Below are 23,042 nucleotides of genomic sequence, written 5' to 3' on the forward strand. Positions count from 1 at the left end.
TTTTCTTTTTTCTTTTTCTGCTTTCATTCTCTACTTATGCTCGATAACTCAACGGTTGGCTGACCACCCTTGCTTACAAACCCTTCCCCTGTCTTTTGAGTAAAAGTTTTGGTTAGCTTTTTACCATTGATTTAAAGATTCTCTAGCTTCTTTAGTGTTAAAATCTTTAGGGATATTTGTTGAATTTGACTTTTCTAATTATATTTGTTAATTTCTTTAAATTTGTCCTTCTGGACTTGATATACAGGTCTGTTTTATTGTTCTGTTATAACCCAGATTATGATCTCTAACATTTTCACTGCTTACTTAAAAAGTCGCAACTCTCATTTCAGCTCAATGACTGTTTGAAGGCATTTGTAAAGCATAGCAAACTTTATTTTTTGGTACTACTCTAGTAAAAAGAGTGATTACTCTTTTGCCTTTTTTATATGTCTTATGTTAGAGACATATATGAGAGTTCAGGCTCTCACCTAGTGAAATGTTGTAGTGCATACACTGGTTTCCTCCCACCCATTTTGCCCAGTTTCTTGTCTGGGTTCAGTAAAATCTTGTACTTCATTTTTTTGTCAACAGTAACACTTCCTTTCTTGCTCTTTTGCCATCCTGTCTCTTGTTGTTTCGTTGCGTCCTCTTTTATCTGAATTTCCTCTTCTTTCACATGTGAAGCCCAGAGATCTGAACTGTCCAGTTCCTTCCCAAGGTTTCTTAGTTTGCAACTCTTATTTTCAGGCCAGTCCAGTGGCAAGAGATGAAATTTACCCTAGGTGTTAGGATACCATCAACCAAGGAGGTACAAGGACCAGTGAAGTACATACTACGCTTGTGTTTGGCCTCATGGCTGCCTCTTGTGCTTTAAATTAGACATTGTAAGTCTGGTGATCTGACTAAGATCACTAGCTATTTTATTTTCAGTGGGTTTTTGTTTCTTTGTTGTTGTTTTAAGAAAAAGGCAGAAACCATATGCCCACATCTGCCAAACAGATTCTGCAGACCACTGAAAGACTGATGGTAGAGAGCATTGCTCAGAAGCTGGCTACGAGTAACTTACCTCTTCCTTCCCTTTGCTCTCAAGAAAGAAAACTAAAGTCTTTCTGCAAAGATTTGTTTCTTCCTTTAAAAAGACAACTTTTTTTTTTTTTTAATTGATGATGCACTTGACAAGTGAGCAGAATGACTGTAATTCCAGATGTGAAGGGAGCACAAATACTTCAGAAATTCTCACAAATCAAGTGATTTTGCATCACAACTGAATGGTAAAAGTGGATTATTTATAGACAGTACAGTTGTCAAAAAAGTGGCATTTCTTTCAAGTTCTTTAAATTTTGGTTGATCTCAAATAGTAGTTTTGAGTGAGAGAAACTGGGAGAACAGATCTTGAGTGTCAGTATATTTTGTTCCTGAAAAAAATTAAAGCAAAAAGTTTCAATTATTTTCTTGTAAGGGATTTTGAAACGTTCTTGAAAAATTTTGGCCCATTATGTTTCCCTCCTGTTTTCCTCAGGCTAGCAATCAAAATGGGAAAAATCACTTTCACACTGTTCTGTTCCAGCTATTAAAGAAAATTCCTCTCATTAAAGGAAATGCTGAATAATTAGCTCTTTAATGAATATTCTATGTGTTGTTTATATATACCTATATATAGATATCTATAGGACTGGGAATTTATGCTATTTACATGAACAGTTCTGGTCCAGAGTTCACAGGTGATTTATTCTTGAGAAGGAGCAAGATGGATGAAGTATACCACATCTCTTCTACTGAGAAGGTCCAGCAGCTGGAAAGAGAACTAGCAGCACAGCTGGCAGAGCTGAAGGCACAAATAGAAGACAATGGGGTACTTCAGGGAACACCAAACAGGGCATACAGGTACCAATAGTTTCCTGGGGAATGAGGGAGAGAGTGAGATTGTAGCAATGCATTGTCCTCTCCTCATTGCAAATGAATGTCATGTGTCTAAATATTCATTTTAGAAGCCTGAAGGCCCTCGTGGGAGCCAGGAATAGCAGCTTTTTCATTGTCAGTCTGCCCCAGTGTTGCAGCTGAAATGGAAGAGAATTTGAAAACATAAACTAAATCCCATTTCATGTCATGTATTGCAAACAAAACGTTCAATCTCCTTAGCACGTCAAGTATTTCCTCCTTATGGTGAAGAGGAAGTAGCTTTAAATATTATGCTGGGACGTCTAAACAGAATGGTTGCAAGTAAGACAGCTGCTCTTGCTCTCCTCAGCCATAATGAGATATTAGATATGACAATGCATCCACGTTTGGCTTCAGGAAAGCTGTAGACCACCTAGAGAATATTTGGAGGAAAACAGAGGTCAAGAAAGTTTGACTAAGACACTTAAGACAAAAAGGAAAGCAGCTGGACTCGTGTCTCCACTGAGTTTTGTCTGGATTATAAATCTTCAGACACATGGGAGAATTCCTGTAAAGATGAGGGGAAAAAATTCCTGTTTCCTCTTACGAATAGAACAGAAATCATGGGCTAAAATTCAAACATTCCCAAGAGAGTATTAATTAAACACTGATGTCTAGGTGAGGAGGTTGCTCCATCATGATTAGAAGCCTTTAAGAGCAAGACAGATGAACACCTGTAAGCAATAAATATGCTTTCCTGCCTTAGAGCAGTGGGAGGGCTTGGTGATCACAAAATCCTCCACAGCCCAACATTGTTGTGGTTCTAAACTTTTCCATTTGCACCTGCCGAGTATTTTTTTTGGCCAAGATTCAGAAGATGTTTTTACTGATCCAGTTTTCATCTGTGTTTTTAATTTACATGCATTCATTTTTGTTCATTTAACAAAAAATTTGCAGTGTGTACTTGCTATAAGTGTGTACACACGTGAGAATTAGAACAGTTTTCTTCCAGAATTTTTCACAGTTCCTTGTCATGCAGGCATCTTAGGAAGGAAGCTGGCTAAATGATGAAGGATGATTGTCAGGGAACTCTGCTACATAGCTGTGGGCTGTCATATGTACCCAGAGAACTGACAAGCATCCAGATGGATTATTAAAAGGCTTTGACTTAAAAATAAATAAATAAAAATTAAAAAATCTTCTAATGAATCCAATCATACTGCTTGAATGTAAGTTTTTATGCCATTAAACTTTCTTACTGTTGAGTTGTGTTGTGCCTGACCAATATTTACTTTCCACCAGTTTGCATGTAACATCTTGCTGAACCATTTTTTCCTTGCAGTTCTGTTCCAGTTCCAAAAGATGCAACTTATTTCAGAAAAGAAAGAGAGAGAATACTGAAGAGAGTCTTACAGGTAGGTAGCTAAAGCCTAAATCAGCTTTAAAAAATCTCTTTGCTCTTAGAATCATAGAACAGTTTGAGTTGGAAGGGACCTTTGAAGGCCATATCGTTCAACTCCTCTGCAATGAACAGGGACACCCACAGTTAGATCAGGGTGCTCAGAGCCTCGTCCAGCCTAGCACTGAATGTAGCCAAAGATGGGGCATCTGCTACCTCTCTGGGCAACCTGTTCCAGTGCCTCACCACCCTTACTATAAAAAAACTTCTTTCTTACATCCAACCTAAATCTCCCTTCTTTTAGTTTGAAACAATTTCCCCTTATCTTATTACAACAGACCCTCCTAAAGAGTGTTCCTGTCGTTACAGGCCTTTACCAAGTAGTAACTCAAAGTAGTAGTAATTCAAATTGCAGAAATGGATATGTTTTGTGAACTGAAGAACAGTCTGAGCCTGTAGCATTTGTTTATGCGATAAAGCCTAATAAAAGACTTCTCTTTATTTAACACTATTTATTTTCAATGGCCTGAAAAGGAGATCTGTTCACCACCCGCTGTTTGCAGGTGGCGGAAGCGAAGCCCCTTGTTATTCAGGCTGATGTCATGCAGAGGGAGTTAGAGAGCTGCTGGACAAGGGAGTACACAGCAACAACCTTGCCGCTGCTGCTGCACCAGGTGGGTTCGTGCTCGCTGCATAGCTCGGGGAGGCTTCCCCCAACCCTGCAGGCTGCACTGTGATGTTAAAGTAGGAATGGTATGCAACTCCTGCCTGAAAACAGGCACGAAAGCGTTGTATTTGCTGTATAAAACACTTCCTTCTATGATGTGAAAAATGCTGCTCTTTGCTTCTTTGAAGAATGGGAATCTCAGTCAAATCAGATGGGTAGGAGCAATGTTCATGTATTCCCCTGATGCTTTTGCTCTATTCTATTACAACAGTGTTGTGGATTATTTTTATTCCCTTTTTTAAAATAGAGAAAGAGTGCTCAAATTGCTACATCCAATGGATGGAATTCTGCCATCTTCCTTAAGTGCTTTCTTCATTCCCATAACACTTTTTTCTTCTTTTTTTTTCCTTTTTTTTTCTTCTCACTAGAACAACTTCTACTTCATAGTATAAATGTATACAATATTTATATTGTGAATAATAAATATAAATCACTGCTTTTGGTGACTAATTACTTATTCTTTTGGTGTTACTCGCTGATGCCAATGATGATCTATAAACTGCTTAAGCTTCCTGTGATGCTAAACAGCTGGGTTTTGGTTTTGTTTGTTTGTTTGTTTGTTTGTTTGTTTTTACTAATATGTGGTATGTTTTTTTTTTTTTTTTAATTCAAGTTTTTTACAGACAGAATCACTCAGCTAGTCCAGAGTAAATATTTGCACATGCTCAGATGGAAAAGATTTTGCACACACAGCAGTGTTATTGAGCAGCTCTATCCTCTCTATCAGGTAGGATCCCAAATCCAACATCTAACAGGAGTTAACAATGGCTTTCTTTTCATCCAAAGGAAGAACTACTAACATTAAGGATGATGTATAAAACTTGGAAGTCTTTAGATTTTATTATCTGTTACAGCAGTATCTGTAGCACAGATTAATATGGTTTCAAGCACTGCAACACTTATCTGGAATATTACTCCCATCCCTCCTTCCACCTGACAGTACATAATACAATTATATATATATTAGGCATTTAATTCTGTTTAACTTAAGGTGCTATGGTTTATTGAACAAATGTGAACAAAAGGAAGATAGAAGGTTTTAACTTTTTATCTCTACTTTTTTTGTTCTTATTTGTTGTAAAAGCAGTCTTTTTTTTTTTAAGTTCAGTATCATTGATATCCCAGAATAAGCAGTTTTTTCTGCAAATAAACTGAGTTCTCTTACAGCTGAATATGTTTTTCTCTCTTCAGACATGAATAAATGTCAAGCAGAATATTTTACATAACTGTCTTGCCACTATTCTTCAGTGCTGTAATTCACACTTGCTGATTGAACGTTCTATTAAATCATCCATTTGTCTGTATTGTCAGCGACTGTATTTTCTATTGGGCATGGTTGTGTCAGCATTTTCAGTAAAACTTTCACTCTTTAGGTAGTTTGAGCTTTCTAGAGGTCATAATTGCAGGGGATCGTGGTGGTAGAGCTTGGTAACGAAGACAATAAAGAGATTCACCACTTTCCCACATGAACTTAATGCCAAGAAACAGAACTGCCACGTGCTGTTTGGGAAATGTGTGAGCTGAGGCCGGGAGAGAGAGAAAAGATTCTCTGATGTAAGCAGGGAAGTGGCAAATGGCTGTGTGTGTTGATTACTAGGCCCTGTGCTATTAACACTACCATGGTAACTCATGCCATTATCGATAGTTCAGTAAAAGGCAAAATGTTGTGTAGAAGATGGTCAAAGTGCATTTCCAGTTCCTGGCCAGTTCCAGATTGACTCTAATCAGCATAGATGAGCATTTAGATGTGTGGTTCCCTAATGGGAAGTTTTCTTACAAGGTCAGCAATACGTGCTTCTAAAAAATTGCACTTTTGCTCAGTCTTTTAAAGGAGCAAGTTGAGGAAACTAGGCATTTGTATTTGAAAAGTCTTCAGGTAGTGCCTTCTCTGGTCCTTCTTGAAGTCTGACTTATTTTAGTGGATAGGACATGAGAAGATCACTACATGTTCTTCACTGTTATTAATCTGTCTGCATTCACACTGATGTCTTGTTATACTCTCATACTGTCTGATCATGGTCAGTATTAGACACTCAGAAATATTCACTATTTAAACTGAAATTCACTTTAGTCCTTTGGAAATATAATTTTTCAGCATTTATGAATTATATAGAATTATGCTGATGCAAATAAACCTTAGAGGCTACTTTCAAATTGAGATTTCTTAAGGAATACAATGACCTTCTAGCTAATAAGAGAAAAAGATGCATGTGTGCAAAGATGATAGCATCTCTTCTGTATACCTAAACAGAAGCAAGTTAGTCACATCATGGATGAATACAATGATGCAGTTCAGAGGGCTGCAAGGCTTTCAGTGGCAAGAGAGAACTTCCTGACAGGAAAGAAAAATGCAATGAATGTAGTGACAAAGGAAGATCTGCTGATTTACACCCAATGGTTAGTGTGCCACCTACACTCTGTGAAGGGCATTCACCGTTTTCTGCAGGTAAGATGAGCATTTTGAGCAGTAAAATGTAATTATACAACATTCAAACATTAGTAAACTGAGGAAGATAAAAGTCTGTGCAAAATCTAAGGGTTTGATGGTACTAAGCCAGACTGCATACATTTGACTTTCAATTCTTTTAGCACATTGATTTTTCTGGAAAGGAAATATGTAAATTTAGCTTTGTAATCGTTGTAAGTGAAATAACGAGTTCCCTGGCTGCAGAGTAGACAGTGCTGGGCTGTGTGGATTTAAGGAGATCCAGAATGAGAAGAAAACTTGATTTTTTTTTTTCCATACTTGTTACTGTTGTGATGTTTTGATAGAGCAGAATGTTATGAAAGGGTTGAGTCATCTTGATGAATAGTCTGTAGATTTGAGGATTATTTGTTTAAGAATCACCCTTTGAAGACAAATATGAACACATCCTTATTTTATATAGTTGCTTTAATATTTTATTACATGAGTGCTACAAGTCATCGACAGTGAATGATCTTCTAAATTTGTATACAATAGGTAATTATGATTTTCTTTTTCTTTCTTGTGTTTAATTTTATTATTTATTTTGCAGCTGAATAATTGCGTGGCTTGTAGCTGACTAAGAATAACAACAAACATGTTTTTAACTCCAGGTTCTCCAGCATTTGCCTGTTTCTCACAAACTGAGTGTGGTTGATGAGAAATGTCCTGATATGATCCAAGACAAATGGGACAAATTAAGGAGTGCCTTTGACAGACATTCAGATGTTTTTAATACTGATGTGTTTTGCTGTTCAAAATTTTTAAGAAATGGTGAGAAATGATCAGCTTTCCTTTAGAAATCCTATGGATAATGCATTTGTTTATGTATATTCTTCAAGACCGGTCAACAGTGCAAATCTGGGAAACATTGAATGCTGTGTTTGGGTTGTATGCTTGAAAAATTTGGAGTGTGGCTTTTACAGTCAGCAAGAATCCTGGAAACCTGGTGTCCAAATTCCAAGGGGTGCAGCCTTGAATTTGTGGCAGTCACTCCTCTGGCCTTGCTGTGCACTGGGCTGCAGAAACAGGCAGTTTAGAAGAATACTTGTGGGATCAGCTCAGTGGAGAATTCAGGATGTTGTCCTGATTATGCCAAGCCCTGAAACTCACCCTTTAAACTATCTGCAAAAATATTATTCAAAATATTTCAGTGGGTGGCTGGGTTCTGGAGAAACTAAAACAAGAAGGGAAATGTTGTTTCAAGACACATAATGAAGTATCTCCAGAAAAATCTCCTTGTGGTCAGTTTCAAGTTCCCTTTCCTTTTGGAGGAAGGGAGGGAGTGATACTGCTTGTATGGAGTTATCCATGTGAACAGCACTTAAGGCAGCATTCCTGTTGCAGAGTATTTGACTCCAGTGGTTAATTCTGTGCTTTTACAGAGTGGGAATGATGTCGCACTGCAGGATCTCATGGAATGGGCTCTGGGAAAATGCAGCCCTGGCTTCTCTTCTGGGGATGAGGCACACCGTTTGCCTCCTTGAACTCACAAAGAGCAGAGTGGAGGAACAAAGAGGGGCTGTGACTTGCCCCCCTTCCTTCTGTCCACTGTAAACTTCTACTGCAGAATGTGGGCCTGTAGGTCTGCAAGGGCCTAGAAGTGGCACCTGAGGGAGAGCAACGTTGTAGGGGATGTGATGGAGCATAACAATAAGGAAAATGTACATTTACCTGGGAAGGATAAGGGACCTTCAGTGCTTAGTTAGTTGTCATACTAAGGTCTAACTGGTCTTGCTGGTGCTGCCCTCTTTCACTCCTCAGCCCAAAAGTGGTGCCAGGTGTGGTTCTGCTCTGCCTCAGGAGTGCAGTGGTATCAGGGTTAAGGCACAGGCAGAGGCAAGTAATGTTTCTTTCATGAGTGGGCTATGAGGGGGAGGGACAAGGAGAGGGCAGATCTCCAGTGTATACAGTTCTTCTGCACCATTAGTTTTGCAGAGGAACAGACAGTTATTGTTATTTAAACAGCAACTCAGAAGTGACTTAGCTCATTTTGATCTTCAGTATCTACTTATCTAATATTTGAGGTACAGTATCATATTACCATCATAAGCTCCATTCATCTTCTATCTGGATCTGAGCTTCGTAGATGAAACATCAGAATGATTAAAGAAGACATGAAAAGCAAAGATGAAGTGAAGCTAAGATGGAACAAAAGAGCAGATGGCCCTTTATTGCTGAAACAATGAGATAATAAATTAGATTACCTGTAGTTCCACTAAACCCCAAGAGTTTTGATGAACTTTAGCAAGCAGTAGCTTTCCTATTAGTATCTTTGTGTGTATAAGCAGTATCATCAGTATAGGGTAAAGGAGAATGAACTGGCACTTCTTTGGACTTTCAAAGATATTTGGAAAAAACGTAGCAGATAAAATGCTACTGTTTGTTTTGGCTTGGTGTGAGATGGAAACCAAGGAGTTTGAACAGTGGTCATTTTTCTGTGGAGAAAGATGGTGGCACAGGGCAAATGGTTTCTGCATTTAAAAGAACAACAATCAATCAAACAAACAAAAAACAAAACTGTGTCAAACATTATTTTCAAAGCATTGAATAAAGCTCTTTATGAAAAGATGACAAAGCCTACAGGAACACAGTAGTTTTGGCTGTTCAAGAATGAAGGAATACTGATATTCTCCAAGGCTTGAACAAGGTTAAGTAGAAGAAAATATTTCAGTTTTTCTAAAAATGGTTGCTATGTCGCAGACAGACTCTTCAACACATACCCTAAGCTCCTCAACCATCCCTAGTACACTCTTGTTTCAGAAGTTTGTGATAGCAGCATCATGCCAGTATCAGGTACTGGAGGAGTGATAACCCTTAAATAGTAATGTGCTTGAAGTTCTTATGGCGTGACCTGGGAGGTGTGTGTGAGAGAGAAGAATGTTGTATACCCCTGAGCTATTACTTCTTGTTCAAGCAGCAGGATCTGTTACTTGGCATCCTTTCAAGGCATGCTTTCTTCCAAAGACTGTGGAGGTGTCCTGAGCTGCAACAGCTGGTAGAATTTAAGGGTGTTGTGGAAGGCCCTTTCCTGAAAGTAAAACAAAAATCCATACAAGTGTAGATTGTTTTTCATTCTCTCTCCTGCTTATTTCTGCTTCTGGATGAAAAAATGAAATTACATCTTTGTGTGGATGCAAAGCAAGAGGCACTGATAGTACTGCTTTCAGTCATATTGCTTGAAACGTTGACATTCTCCAGCTGATTATAATTATTGCAGAATCTTGCCACAAGGACACTGGATTCATTCTGCCCTGTCACAGCACTGAAACCAAGGAGCTGAAAGCCCAGCTCCAAATTCTGCTGGCTCACTTTGATATTGACTACAACCTTAAAGATTTCAAGGACCCAGCTGATGAGATGAAGCTCTTTTATTTGGTAACTGCTTTTTGATATTTAAAAACAAAAAGTAAGAAATATCTTTAAAAGTATGGAAGAATGTTCTATTTATGATAAGTCAATGTTTTGTGTTATGGAAAAAAAGCTTGTGGGAACTTTGGATCTTTACAGAAAGCAGCAGAGAGGCCTGGATTACTCTTATTAGGCTGTAGCAAACACCAACAGTTTTGCAGAGTTTATACTTTGTGTTATTGCTGGAGTCTGTACCTTTGCTCTCCCAGCTCAAACTTGCACCTTTTGCATGCTTTTTTTTCTGCCCCTGTGTTGTGCATCCCAGCACTGCAATACTTCCACTAGAGGTCAGCTGATGCACATCATGACACAGGCATGCAGTGAGTAGCTCCTCAGTTCAGTGATTAACAGCAGGAAAATTCTGTTTTTGATCCATTTCACCAACCACAAGGCAAAATGTCTAAACCTTCGTCTTTTGTTCAGTGCCCAAAAGAGATGTGTAGATGTAAATAACGTTGTTTTTAAATACTTGCCTTGTCTTACAAATTGTGGCCTGTAGTAGTGCTGGTAGTACAGGCTTGGTTACGTAAACGAGTCTGTAAGTCTGCCACAAACACAGCGTTTGAAATGACGTAGAATAACTTCATTGTAGGCCAGCAGTGGCTTATTAATTTTTGAACAGGCTTTTCAAAGTACTTCCTTCTTTTGGACAATGCTATTCCTAGCAGAGCTGATGACAGTAGATTTGGCATTGACTGAAAGACAGTATGAGTTGTTGAAAATCTCATCTTCTTCTTAGGTGCGTCAGAGTTAACTGCAGGGAGTTTTATTATGTCTGATGGAAAGGGAAAAAACACAGGACCAAACTGTCTCCTTTGTCACTTTCCTGCTTCAGTTATTTATTTCAGCTGATAATATGCAGTATTACTTTTTTATAGAATTCAATATCCTGCTTGTGAAGTTTATTACACTATCATCTCCTTTTGTGCTACAGGTGGTCCAAAAATTTAGGAGCATCTTCTGCAAACAGCAGACAATGAGAACATTTCCAGATTATGACACAGAGATTTCTAGATTACAGAACTGGGGCATGTCAGGTCCAACCAGAGCTTTGAAGAAGAGAGCCAACTGGATCCCTTTTATAAAGGTAACTATGAGTAACTCTCCTTTTTCAGCTGTCATAATAAAAAGTCCTAATCAGCCTTCAGGATGTATCAGGATATATTTCAACAACTAAATTCTATAATGTTTCTTTTGACAAACAAATTGTTTTGAACAATTCAGTTCTTAAGTACCTGCTGTACTTCTGCATATTAGTATAATGAAGAAAGAACTCCTATACATGTCTGTTAAAAATAAAAAAGTAAAAGTGAATGTGTTGCACTTTCCTTTCTAAATATTGCTTCTCAAAATGAAAAAAAAAAAAACATGGAGTGATATTCATACATTTTGTGGTTACTTTTCTGTCAAACAGATTAAGCCTAAAGTAGATCCCTGGCAGCAAAAGCTTTTGATAAAAATGAAACAATGGAAAAAACTGGATAAGATGCTGAACATTCATTCAAAATTTGTAGAGGTAATATAACTTGTTATTTCAAGATATTTTAACTTATTTATTCATTTCCAATGAAACTGAAACATCTATAGAAAGACTGCCTCAGGTTTATGTGTCATTTGTATATGTATGAATTCACTGAAGACCCATTACTAAGGTGCTTGCTATAGAGAGATTTCTTTCTTTCTTTCTCTATTTTTTTCTCACTTTCTTTCTCTCTTTCTTTCTCTCTTGCTTTCTGAGTTCAGTGGTTTCCAAAGGCAACTTCAACACTTGCATAAATATTCAAAAGCTCTGAAGTTCACCCAGATTAAAACCAGCCCTGGAATTTATGTGTCAAAGGTGTTAAAAAAATTGCTCAGAACGTGCTTTCTTTTTTGTGACCAAGGTTCAGGCCCGTGGTCAAAAGACAAGGTGAGATACTGCACTTGTGAGGCACAAGTCTAAAATTCAGTAGGGCATAGGACAAAATGCAGCCTAAGCCATACTTCCAGTCCATGTGAGACTGTTCTGTTCCTGAAATGTCACCATGCTTCTTGGTTTCTTCTTGCTGCCTTCTTCAGGGGCTGCATGGGGATTGTGGGTGGCACAGAGTAGAAATGGGAAATGGGTGTCAAAAATAACCCACAACCAAAACAACGTGAAAACAACCAGAAACAGGCAGAAGCAGGCAGATCTGGCTCAGTGGGGTTTTGCTACCTCTGTGTTGGTGCCATGGGCTGCATGTGGGGATGGTGTCTTCTCTGCTGCCTAGCTGCTCTGTGCTGGACATCCATTACTTAAGATCTCATCACTGTCCTGCATCCTCTTTAGCTACTTGCTTTGTCCACACCTGAAGCTGACATCAGTGGAAGTAAGCCAAATGACTACAGATAGTGCTCTGTATGTATTTATTTTTCCTGGTTCTTATTCAGTATTTACTTTCAGGGTTCTCTCATGAAGCATCTAAGGGCAATCTATGCTTTTTATTTTTATATGTGTAAATTTTGCAGCTTATGTAAATTTTTTTGCAGAAAAACTGAAATTGTCTTTAAAATATGCCAGTTAATCGAATGTTTTTCAGTGTTTTTGACGATACTCTCTTAAGAAATAAAAAGATTAGGTATTTACTGTAGCTTTTTTTTTTTTTTTTTTTTTTTTTTTTTAATTTAGGACTGCAATAATCTTTCTTTTGTGATCCCTGTTTTCATACCCTTTAACCATGCCAGATATTTCACAAAGAAACCATTCTTTCGTATCTTGCCACAGCACAGCATATAATTTCTCTGGAAAACTTGAGCAAAAGCCATCATCACCACAGAAAGAAAGTAATAAGAGCTTTGCAGCTCTCTGAGACAATGAAAAATCATTGTCCTTGCCTTTTCCATGTGGCTTGCCCTGAAAATACTGTATTTTTAGGTTTGGTCAAGAAATATATGTTTCTCCTTAAGGATGAGGAGTAACAGCAAAGGAGAGAGGAATTACTTAGAAGTCCAACCCCTCCATAAAACTCAGTTAGAAAAAAAGTGATCCTATATCCTTTATTATCTTTATTATGGTGCCTTCTTTCCATATGCTAGGACAGAGAAGTCTATCTGTATTTTTACCTTACAGAGTACTGGTCAATGTTCACTGAGTGCTCTGAATTGCTCCTGATGTGCTGACTGGTATGCTGACTTGTTTGCCTTGTGAATGTTTCCTCTGTTTTTGATGTGGTTTGTAACAAGGTCTCAGACGTGGAGAAGGTGATGGAGGGTCTCCAGGATCATGCAGCAACTGTGCTCAAACCACATCCTTTGTGGTCAGGTTCTGCCACTTGTTCTTATGCCTCAGAACAGCAGAACTATGATGACATCTGGAAGGAAGTCTACGCCTTCACTGAGCGTCACCAGGTACTTGGAAGAGGAAATGATGAGTAATAGTCAATTAACATGTCTAGAAAGCATTTTTCAGTCCTGACAGAGGGCTCCTCTGACATCAGAGTTCCCCTTTTTCAAAATTCAGTCTCCTGCTCTTTTTGCTAGACAGGACCTTCTCATCGAATCGTGTACAGGATACCCCTCTGCCCTGGAGCTCACTAGTGGCTGTGCAGCAGTTGCTGGAGGCTATCCAGCAGCTGAACACCTGTGGATCTGACAGCAGATCACTGATTTCTGCAGAGACCTGTTCTCACACCTGCATGGAAGCAAGTTCCTCTTCTCAAGGGGGAAGTGGAATTAGTGGGCATGGCCTTAAGAAGCCTCAGTTGCTGCAAGAACAGAAGCTATGAGAGATCTTAAGTTTCAGAGAGAGGAAACAAAAACCCACTGAGTGGCTTGGCAGAGTTGTGAAGAAGTAGGACTGACCTATCTCTCTGGTATCTGGGGAATTTGTCACATTGCTTAAGTGGCATGCTCAAGCTCTGTGGCCAGTCTGCTGAACCTGAAAGTATTGTTTTGATGAAGATGGACTTTGATTACCTATTTCTTTATCGCCCTCCTTTATCGCCATCATTCACAGCCACTGCTTTAAGGAACATAAAAGCATTACGTACAGAACTTCTAAATCTCAGATGTTCCCGTATCTGCAGTCAGATGCTTCATTTGGCTTGCTATGCTGTTGTCAGACTGCCTGTACCAGTGGGCCTTGTTGGCAAGTCAAGAAAGTGCTGATGAATCTCCTTGCCCCGCTGTTCTTTTATTGCATCATTATTTTTATTGTTTTTTTTTTTTTTTTAAAGAGGACAGGTCTCAGTTGCTAGAGCTGGATGCAGCCCCAGTGTCACAGCAGCCCACGTCCCTCCATCCTGCTGAGGGCCAGGCTCAGGCAGGGCAGTGAGTGATACAAGAGCAGGAGAAAAGCAGCAGAGGCAGAAAGATATCCCTTCGTACCTCTCTCCTGGTGATGAATCTGCTCCAAGACTGATCCCAACTCTGTTTAAAAACAAACCCACATATTTTTGTCAGGAAAAGCTCCCACATGTAAAAACATGCAATTCTTCTTACTTCAGGCTGGCTTAAACCCAGGATACAGGAAATATTTGGTTACTTAATGAAAACTTCAGGAAAGAAATGAAAAGGCACTGCATTGTACATCTCCTGTGAAGTGCATTGATTCTACAGTTGGGCTGGGAGAGATCTCTTGCCTTTTGCAAGAGACATGACTGATCTCAGCAGCATTAGGTTAATTATAAGCCTAATTTTGAAACTTGTCTTGTCACAATGGCATAGCAGTGCTAAACTTAGATCTTCCACAAAAGAAACATTACTCAAGTCTCGGTGTTTTTAAAATAAAAATTTAGCTGTTACCCAAAAAAGTGGCATTGGTCATCTCACCTCATCTCATTTTCAGACTGTATTTTCTGTAATACTTTAGTGTGAAAATTTTAAGTGGACTTGCTTAATAATTATTCAAATAATTATACTAATATTTACGAGAGATGAACAATCAGTACTGTTGAATAACAAAGCTATACTTTAATTCTATCTGACCTCACATTATTTTAAATAATAGAGATGGAAGATCTTAGTTTTTCTAAAATTTAAGCAATTAGACATTCTTTAGATTCAACAATAACAGGATAAGAAAGGATGATCCCACTTGGAAGAGAGGTAAAAACAGGAAAATCAGCTAACAGGTAATGTATCATTGCAAGGATTACACAAAAGAACTTTGTATAAGTGTTTGACAGTTTCTTGTGATTTGTTTGGCTTGAAGGAATTTTTGAGTGCTACATACTTGTGTCAGCTTGCAAATGTATGTGACAGTCAGGCCAGTCCTGAGTTTGTGTCCCTTGTGTGTATACTGTTGCTAGATTGTCTTATGTTGAACGGGATACATTTTACAAGCACTAATTTGTGAATTAATATTAATAGGATTTTTGATAATCAGAAAAAAAAAATGCCAGAATCAATATTGTAAAACCTTTATCACTCTGAAGAGAATTCCAACTGACTCCATCCAAGCTCAAATGAAGTAATAAAATAAATTGGAATAGAGAAGTGGTTTAAATGGTCAACATTTTATATATATATTTTTTTAATTGTTTGCTGAAATTAATTAGATGACACTTAGAAAATCACTGCCCATAATGTTCCACAATTAAAAAATACTGTGTAATCCACAGTGATCATCTCATTTACACTGCTTCTAATGCCAACTTAATTTCACTGATGTTAGTGGAGTAATACATGTGAGTAAACCTTGATGGGAGGGACATAAAAAGGCTCGAGCAGTGAGCCCAGGAGAACCTCATGGTGTTCAACTAAACCAAATACAACATCTTGTATCTGACTTGTGGCAACCCCAATATCAGTACAAGCTGTGAGATGTAGGGATGGAGCATAGCCCTGCTGAAAAGGACACAGAAGTACCGCTGGATGCAAACTGGACATGAGCCAGCAAAGTGCCCAGAAATCCAACTATACCCTGGGCTGCATCAAAAGAAGCGTGGCCAGCAGGTCGAAGGAAGTAATGTTGCCCCTCTGCTCTGTTCTGGTCAGAACTCACCTGGAGTACTGCATCCAGATATGGAGTCTTAGGTACAGGAGATACATAGACTTGCTGAAGTGTGTCCAGAGGAGAGCCACAAAAATGGTTGAAGGGATGGAACACCTCTGCTATGAGGACAAGCTTAGAGAGCTGGGGCTGTTCAGTCTGGAGAGGAGAAGGCTCCAGGGTGACCTGACAGTGGCCTTTCAATATCTGATGGGGAACTGTGAGAAGAAACGGGACAGATTCTAGCAGGTTTTGTTGTAACAGGACAAGGAAAATGGTTTCAAACTACAAAAGAAGAGATTTAGATTGGATGTAAAAAACATTTTTTATGGTAAGAGTGGTGAGGCGGTGGAACAGGTAGCCCAGAGAGGTGACGGATGTCTCATTCTTGTGGACATCCAAGGTCAGGCTTGAGGGGCTCTGAGCAACCTGATCTAGCTGTGCATGTCTCTGTTCATTGCAGGGGAGTTGGACTAGATTACTTTTTAAAAGTTACTTCCAACTCAAACAGTTCTGCATTTCTAACATCTGTAGGAGCCCAGAAATCATTTTCTTCTACAGAAGGTAAAAGGGGGACAGACTAATTGGTCAGATATGTCACTAACCACAGTTTGCTTGAGCTTTTGATAAAACAGATTTTTGGAACTTTTTGGAAGTGTTCTTTGATCTGACCCTTTCTGCTGACTTGTCCTTAACATTAGGATAGTTTTTTCATACTGCCCAGGGACATTATAAGGACAGGAAATCAATCAAATATTATAGAGTTTTTTGTCATGACAATTTGATATCTGGCTGAATCATGAATTTGATCCTGTATGGCAATTTCTTTTCTTTTGTTTTTCTTTTATTATGCTAAAGCCTATGCATAAAGCTGGCAAGTAAGAAACAGATGCAGACTCCCCGAAGCAGACTCTAACTGTTTGTGTTGTCACTAGGAACTAAATACTGAGGGTGATAACAAAGCTGTGGCTTGCAGTGAGGAAGGTGTAGGAGACAGCAGCTCCAGAAAGCTTCCAGGATCCTACAGAAAGAAGAATGAAAGAGGGTAAAAAAAAATACAATTGTTTATATGTACATAAATACATATATATTTAATAAAACCTGAAGAAAGTTGTTATCAGCCAATGTTTCTCTGATAAAAACAATGGTGTCATCCTTTTTCATTATTCTGTACTTTAGGTTTCCATGACTGTGAGTCTTGCAGGCAGCAGCAAACTCTTAGCCAATGGGCATAGTAAAAATTTTTTGCTTTAATATGTTTAGAAATCTCCTTGAGTAGCAAAACTACAATTATGTTTTTCCTGCCTGGAAAAAGGTATGGTTACATGAGCACCTGGCAGCTCCTGGGACTGGAAGAAGGACCAGCAATTGCCAACAAGGAAGACGTGGTGACAAGAGGAACCTATCTTTCCTTTCTTCTCCTACGTCACTTGAGGCTCCGAGAGCTAAAGGTTAAAAAAAAATTCTGCATGAATCAAAGTTATTTGGTTTTCATGATGAGGGGGCTGTCCTTCAACTGAAAACACAACCGTGTTTTTGTTCTGGTTCGTTTCAGAGAGTGTGCCTGGGAATCCTGAACTACTTCAGATCTGTGGAGAGAAGCCTTACTATCAGTACTGCAGGCCTCAACCTCAAGGCTGGTTGTCTGATTCCCAGTGCAGAAAACACCTCCTGGATCAGTGCTGCCAAAGGAGGCACTGGTGCTTCTGGTGGCTTACACTCTCAGCCCTATGTTCACTACACACCAGCTGACTACAAGGTGAGGTACCACCTAGCCTGAAGTCTTCCAAAGAATGCACCTTGGCAGATTCTGATGTATTCCTCTGCTTCCATGCAGACTGTGCTGTGATAAATGGCTCAGTCATCTGAGGGATTCGGTTCAGCTTGTTCCTCAAAGCTATGCACTGTGCATTCATGGACTTTATGCCTCTATCTACTACTGACCTGTAACAGATCCCTGAGAATCTCCAAGCATACAGCAGTACAATGCTGCCTAGATGCCCATTAACTTAGACTGGTACTGCTGGCTCACTCTAAGACCATTATACCTGTGGGATTTTCACACAAAGTAGAGGTTCCTGGGTCATCTAAGGCATTTTGCAATCTATGGAAATAAGTAACTCCTAATGATTTCTGAAATGTATTATTTAGATATAGGTAGTGTTTAAGGTTTATTGTTTTGAATTTTGAATGAGAGTATATGGTTGAAATGATAAAATCAGTACAATTATTTTCACAGATTGAAAAAATTATCTTCCAATAACATTCCTAAGCTTTACCAAGCTTTCATTTCCCCAATTTTCTTTGTAAAATATACTGAAGAGGAAGTCATATAGTGCTGACAGTGGTTCAGTGTGATAAAAAATCTTGTCTTTTGAGCTGTAGAATTTCCTTTCAGTTCTTCTACCTAACATTTGTACCAAAATTCTCATGCAAAAAATCCTGAAGAAGTATTATAGTATTTTAATAGAGTTTTATAAAAGCATTTTTGAGTTCACATTTATTTTTCATTTACCGAAAAATTGTTTGTTTTGCTGTAGAAATATACAGAACCAGATACACAAGCTAATTAATGGAGGAATTAAGACTAGAACTAAAAGGGAAGTAGGCTTCCTGCCCACATTTTTTTCTTAGATTAAAGCTTTAAAAAAAGGAAAACAAACCATAACAACCCCAAAACTTCCTGTCTCTAGACATGATAAAAGTCTCTTTAGAAATAAAATGTGTGGAGGGCATGGAGTTTCTGATATTTTTAATTTCTGATATTTTATCATGGAAACAAACAAACAAACAAAAAACTAATCACCTAAAATTCCTAATTGAAAAGTGACATGAAACTTGAAAATTGTGATTTTCCATTTCCTATTGAATGTGCTAGTTTATCATCTTCATAGTCTCAAATCAGAAAAGATTGAAAAATTATCCTTTCCAGTGGAGGATTCCATTTTCCTGGAAGCTGGCATTGTGAAAAACTTTTCTTTTGATTCTGGAACTTTGTGTAATACATCTTTATTTGCAGCCCCTTTTCCTGTTGTGAAGCGAGAGAAACGATGCACAGTGTGAGCACTCACTGATCTAGAAATGAGAGAGACATGATTATACAGTGACCTCTCTTTCCCCTAGACTAATACAGAGATATAGTTATAAACGTTTGAACTTCAACCAAAGCCTAAATAAATATTTACTAATCCTATTACAGTTTAAGTGGCAACAAATTTAAAAGCATGGGCAACAGTATTTCCTTAGTAACAATTTCTAACATGATTTTCTTTTTTAAAATTTTCATATATTGCATTCTGCAATTCTGTCTCCCAGGAACTGAAACAATAATAGAGCCAAACTAATCGAGACCTACCTAACACACTCTGATGTGTGCTATAAAACCAAGACTGTATGACACTGTTTTGTTTTTCTTTTAAATAGTTTCAGTACCTAATCTATGGCCAAAACTATGGTATGAATCATTTCAGACAATAATCACAGTATCACACAATGGCCAGGGTTGGAAGGGACCTCAAGGATGATGAATCTCCAACCCCCCAGCCACATGCAGGGCCACCAACCTCCCCATTTAATGCTAGACCAGGCTGCCCAGGGCCGGGTCCAACCTGGCCTTGAACACCTGCAAAGATGGGGCATCCACAGCCTCTCTGGGCAGCCTGTTCCAGCACCTCACCACTCTCTGGGTAAAGAATTTCCCCCTGATGTCCAACCTAAATCTCCCCTCCCTCAACTTCAAACCATTTCCCCTTGTCCTGCCATTATCAACCCTTTCAAAGAGTTGATTCCCCTCCTGTTTGTAGGCTCCCTTTAGGTATTGAAAGGCTGCAATGAGGTCACCCTGCAGCCTTCTTTTCTCAGGCTGAACAAGCCCAGCTCCCTCAGCCTGTCCTCAACAGGGGAGGTGCTCCAGTCCCCTGATCATCCTAGTGGCCCTCCTCTGGACATCTGGGTCACTGTGATGGCTCAATACAAAATATGTCTGAAAATGAGATTTGGAGGCAGTTTTTTACCTTCAGTAGCAGACTGCTTGGATGGATGTTGTCAATAACATGGGTTTCAATGATAGAAGGCCCTGCAAACAATGCATTACTTTAAATTAAAACTTTTTTCTGTCCCATGCTGAGATTCAATTTGGAATATAGAAGTATATGTGGGAACATGAACATTGCTTCATAACCCAAAAGGGAATTGCTAAGCTCCAGTAAACCTGCCCAAAGTTAGAGGAAGAAAACAAAAACCTTCATGAAAACAGTATCTCACACAAATAACCAGTCAATTGTGTTGCTACAGATGTGTAGCTGGGTATTAATGTTTTTATGGTCATAAGATGTATTTAAATGGCTTGGAAGTCTTTAAATATGACTCTCGAAACAAATACTACAGAGATAAAGTCTTTTTTTTTTTTTTAAGGTTTGCTTTGTGAGAGCTCTCCAGTTTTTCAGTCACATGCTCTTTCTACAAAATGTAATTGTCTTTAAGCAAGATTTTTAGGAGTGGGAAGTGGCGCAGGAATCACTAAAAAAAAAACCCTCAAGAGATTGAAAGGTGAAATATTTTAATAATGCTGTCTCTGAAGGTATTTAAAAACATAACTGAAAACCCCCCTACCTGCTATGGTGAAGTAACACTGGCTTTTGCTGAGTTATTTACCTAAATCATTATGAAACTGATTATTCTATAAACAATTCTGCACCCTGTCACAAGGAGTGCTGAAACAAATAATCCCTTTAGAAGAATAAGGAAAGAACAGTTCTCACCAAATGAAAAAAAAAAAAAAAAAAAAAAAAGGAATATTTCTGATGAGGCTGATCCAACATTTTGTTTAAATGAGGTGTATGTTTTGCACAGCTGTCTTATTAACTTGAAGAGAATGAGCAAGTTCTGATCCAATGTAGTTCTGCGAAGCTGGCAAGCTGTTCTCAGTACATTTGCATTCTCAGTACATTTGCACTTCAATGCTGAAGTTTCCTATGACTAAAGCAAATACCTTTTCTCTGTCTTTTCTTTAAATAGAATTTTGACATATCCAGATGGGAGCAAGATAAGTTTGGGTAGCACTGGGGATTGAGTAAAGGCAAGCATTAGCAAAGCTAGTGAAAGGAGGAAGCGCCAATATACAGTGCATTTTTTTTTGGCACTAAAATGAGAGCAAAGGTGCACTGAAAACAAGGAAGTAATAAAGACAAACAGTGGAAAACTAGGAGCTTGTATTTACTTGCTATATTCTTATAAAAAGAATCATTTCTAAAGGGCTTCTATTGCTGTACACATGCACTAAATAAACCAAGCATTTATTTACAGTGGGAGATTAATTTCTGTAATTATACACCTAGAGATAGGCGTGTGTAATTCCCTTTGTGGCACTCCTACTCAAGAAACAGAATATTTTGAAACCTAATGCGTCACTTCTGCTGAATGTAGAATTCCTGCCTGGGGTGTTATCAAGTTAGCAGTGACTCATTGCACATGTAGACGATTCTCTTCTTAAAATGCTGAGTTTTTTTAGGAAAGTGAGGTCACTGTTCAGCTATTCTGTTGAACGAATGCTGACCTTACAAAAATCTGGAACATCAGTCAATGGGTGTTCCTTCTAATTACTGCTAAATACTTTGCCTATGTGAGCTTCTCTACAAACCTCGCCAGTGTTATTTACCCAAGAAGTCTTCAGAAAATGTGTTGACTTCATATTAAAATGTCAGAATTTAAGACTTCTTTTGCCAAATTTGACCTAAAAACAAATAAACAAACAAACAAAAAAAAAAAAACAAAAACAAAAACAAAGAAGAAATTCTATCCTAGGTCAAAAGCTCTCATTTTGAAGCCTCTTTGGATCTTTTTGTGGACTTTGATATACGAAGGAAAAGCTAGCCACAATAGAAATTTCATACAGTTTATTTTTTAACTCTTTACGTGTGAAGTGTATGAAGTGTATGAAGTGTAGTCTATAAAGTATAAAGAGTGTAGGTGTTACTGAAAAAAAGTGTATTTTGACAATCTTTTATTTTTTTGTTCTTTGATAATGACAAAACACCGTGTTACCAGGCCTGATCCATTAGTAGATTGGCTGATTATACCAAATTGCAGTAGAACTGACTGCTTCTATCTCTGTTTCTCTGGAATTTTTTTGCTTGCAGGTTCACAGCGCTCAGTTCATGGAGTTCGCAGATGTGGAAAACCACGATGACTTTCACACTCGTGAAGGTGGATATATCCACACACAGGACCAGCATGGGACTTACATCATATATGATATGGCACTGGAGGACCTAAAGGAACTTGAAAACAAGCTGCTGCTTGTGGCCAGCCAGTACATCGAGAAAGATAAAAGTAAGATATCTACTGGTCCAAACCACATGGGATGGAACGGTTTGCTGTTTTCAAGGTGGACCAAGCCTATGACTTCTTGAATAGTTGTACTTCTTCAGAACCATGTTCTGACTGAATGTTTGGGAACTTCATCTTACTAGTTAAGTGATAAATGTGGTATGAAGACCTAAGTAGGCATGTGAAATTGCTTGTCGTATATTGTTAATATCACAATTGTGCACTCATATGGGGTCACTGACATGAAAGTCATCCTGGAGGCAAAATAACACAGCAAGGACATGTATTGATGTATTTAAATAATACAATGAGCAAATACATCTTCAAGGCATAAAGACAGTCAGAAAAGAAAATGTTAATTATTTCTGAATGTTTTCAATTAATGTATTTGATGGCTTTTCTGCAGAATTAAACGCACCTCTGAACACTTTAAAACTTTTCTTGGTTGTAAATAAGAAGCTGCATAATATTTGGTGCTGCATACTTTTTTGTTTACCTTGCTTCTTTTTTGTTATAGTTGGAACAAGATGAGGCAGACTGGATTAAAGATTTCTAAAAAGAGCAGCCATACTTACAGTAGAATAGTGAGGAGAAAGGAGCTAGAAATTGTAGAAAACTTGGGAGGAGGCATTAGAAAACAGTACGTAAATGGCACGTACATATATGATATTCAAAGAAATGTAGAAAATATTTCTTGAGTTACTGGAATAGCTTTCCGTATGGATGGGATAATATTTTGGGAGTTTTACCATACTTCCCTAAAACCGAGTGTGTGGACATCCTATGTTAAAAAGGGGAGAAGTGCTGCCCCTGAGAAAACAGTCAGGAACAGGTTGAGAGTCTGTGGGCTAAAATTTGGGACTGGACAAATAAAGGACAGCTGGTGATTGGGCTCTACTACAGG

At 38.4% G+C, this 23,042-nt stretch overlaps 1 protein-coding gene across 3 annotated transcripts in view; it reads left to right on the top strand.

Moving 5' to 3' along the window:
• Positions 1-1,462: 1,462 nt before the first annotated feature.
• Positions 1,463-23,042, top strand: part of LOC128073912 (uncharacterized) — an 83,758-nt gene continuing 62,178 nt past the window's right edge. Inside the window, exons 1-14 of one of the 3 annotated variants that reach the window (XM_052669265.1) lie at positions 1,463-1,866; positions 3,203-3,275; positions 3,823-3,933; positions 4,600-4,713; positions 6,238-6,432; positions 7,065-7,224; positions 9,671-9,828; positions 10,796-10,948; positions 11,276-11,377; positions 13,063-13,227; positions 16,747-16,856; positions 17,127-17,262; positions 17,367-17,570; positions 21,949-22,141. In XM_052669265.1, the coding sequence (XP_052525225.1) occupies positions 1,676-1,866; positions 3,203-3,275; positions 3,823-3,933; positions 4,600-4,713; positions 6,238-6,432; positions 7,065-7,224; positions 9,671-9,828; positions 10,796-10,948; positions 11,276-11,377; positions 13,063-13,227; positions 16,747-16,856; positions 17,127-17,262; positions 17,367-17,570; positions 21,949-22,141 (2,065 nt within the window). In that variant the 5' untranslated portion in view covers positions 1,463-1,675. Of the gene's footprint in view, positions 1,867-3,202; positions 3,276-3,822; positions 3,934-4,599; positions 4,714-6,237; positions 6,433-7,064; positions 7,225-9,670; positions 9,829-10,795; positions 10,949-11,275; positions 11,378-12,003; positions 12,239-13,062; positions 13,228-16,746; positions 16,857-17,126; positions 17,263-17,366; positions 17,571-21,948; positions 22,142-23,042 lie in introns of those variants that run through there. The other 2 variants (XM_052669355.1, XM_052669443.1) reach the window with 2 other exon arrangements.

This window comes from Tympanuchus pallidicinctus, unplaced genomic scaffold (assembly GCF_026119805.1).
Source record: "Tympanuchus pallidicinctus isolate F22 unplaced genomic scaffold, pur_lepc_1.0 scaffold1, whole genome shotgun sequence".
Lineage (NCBI taxonomy): Eukaryota > Metazoa > Chordata > Aves > Galliformes > Phasianidae > Tympanuchus > Tympanuchus pallidicinctus.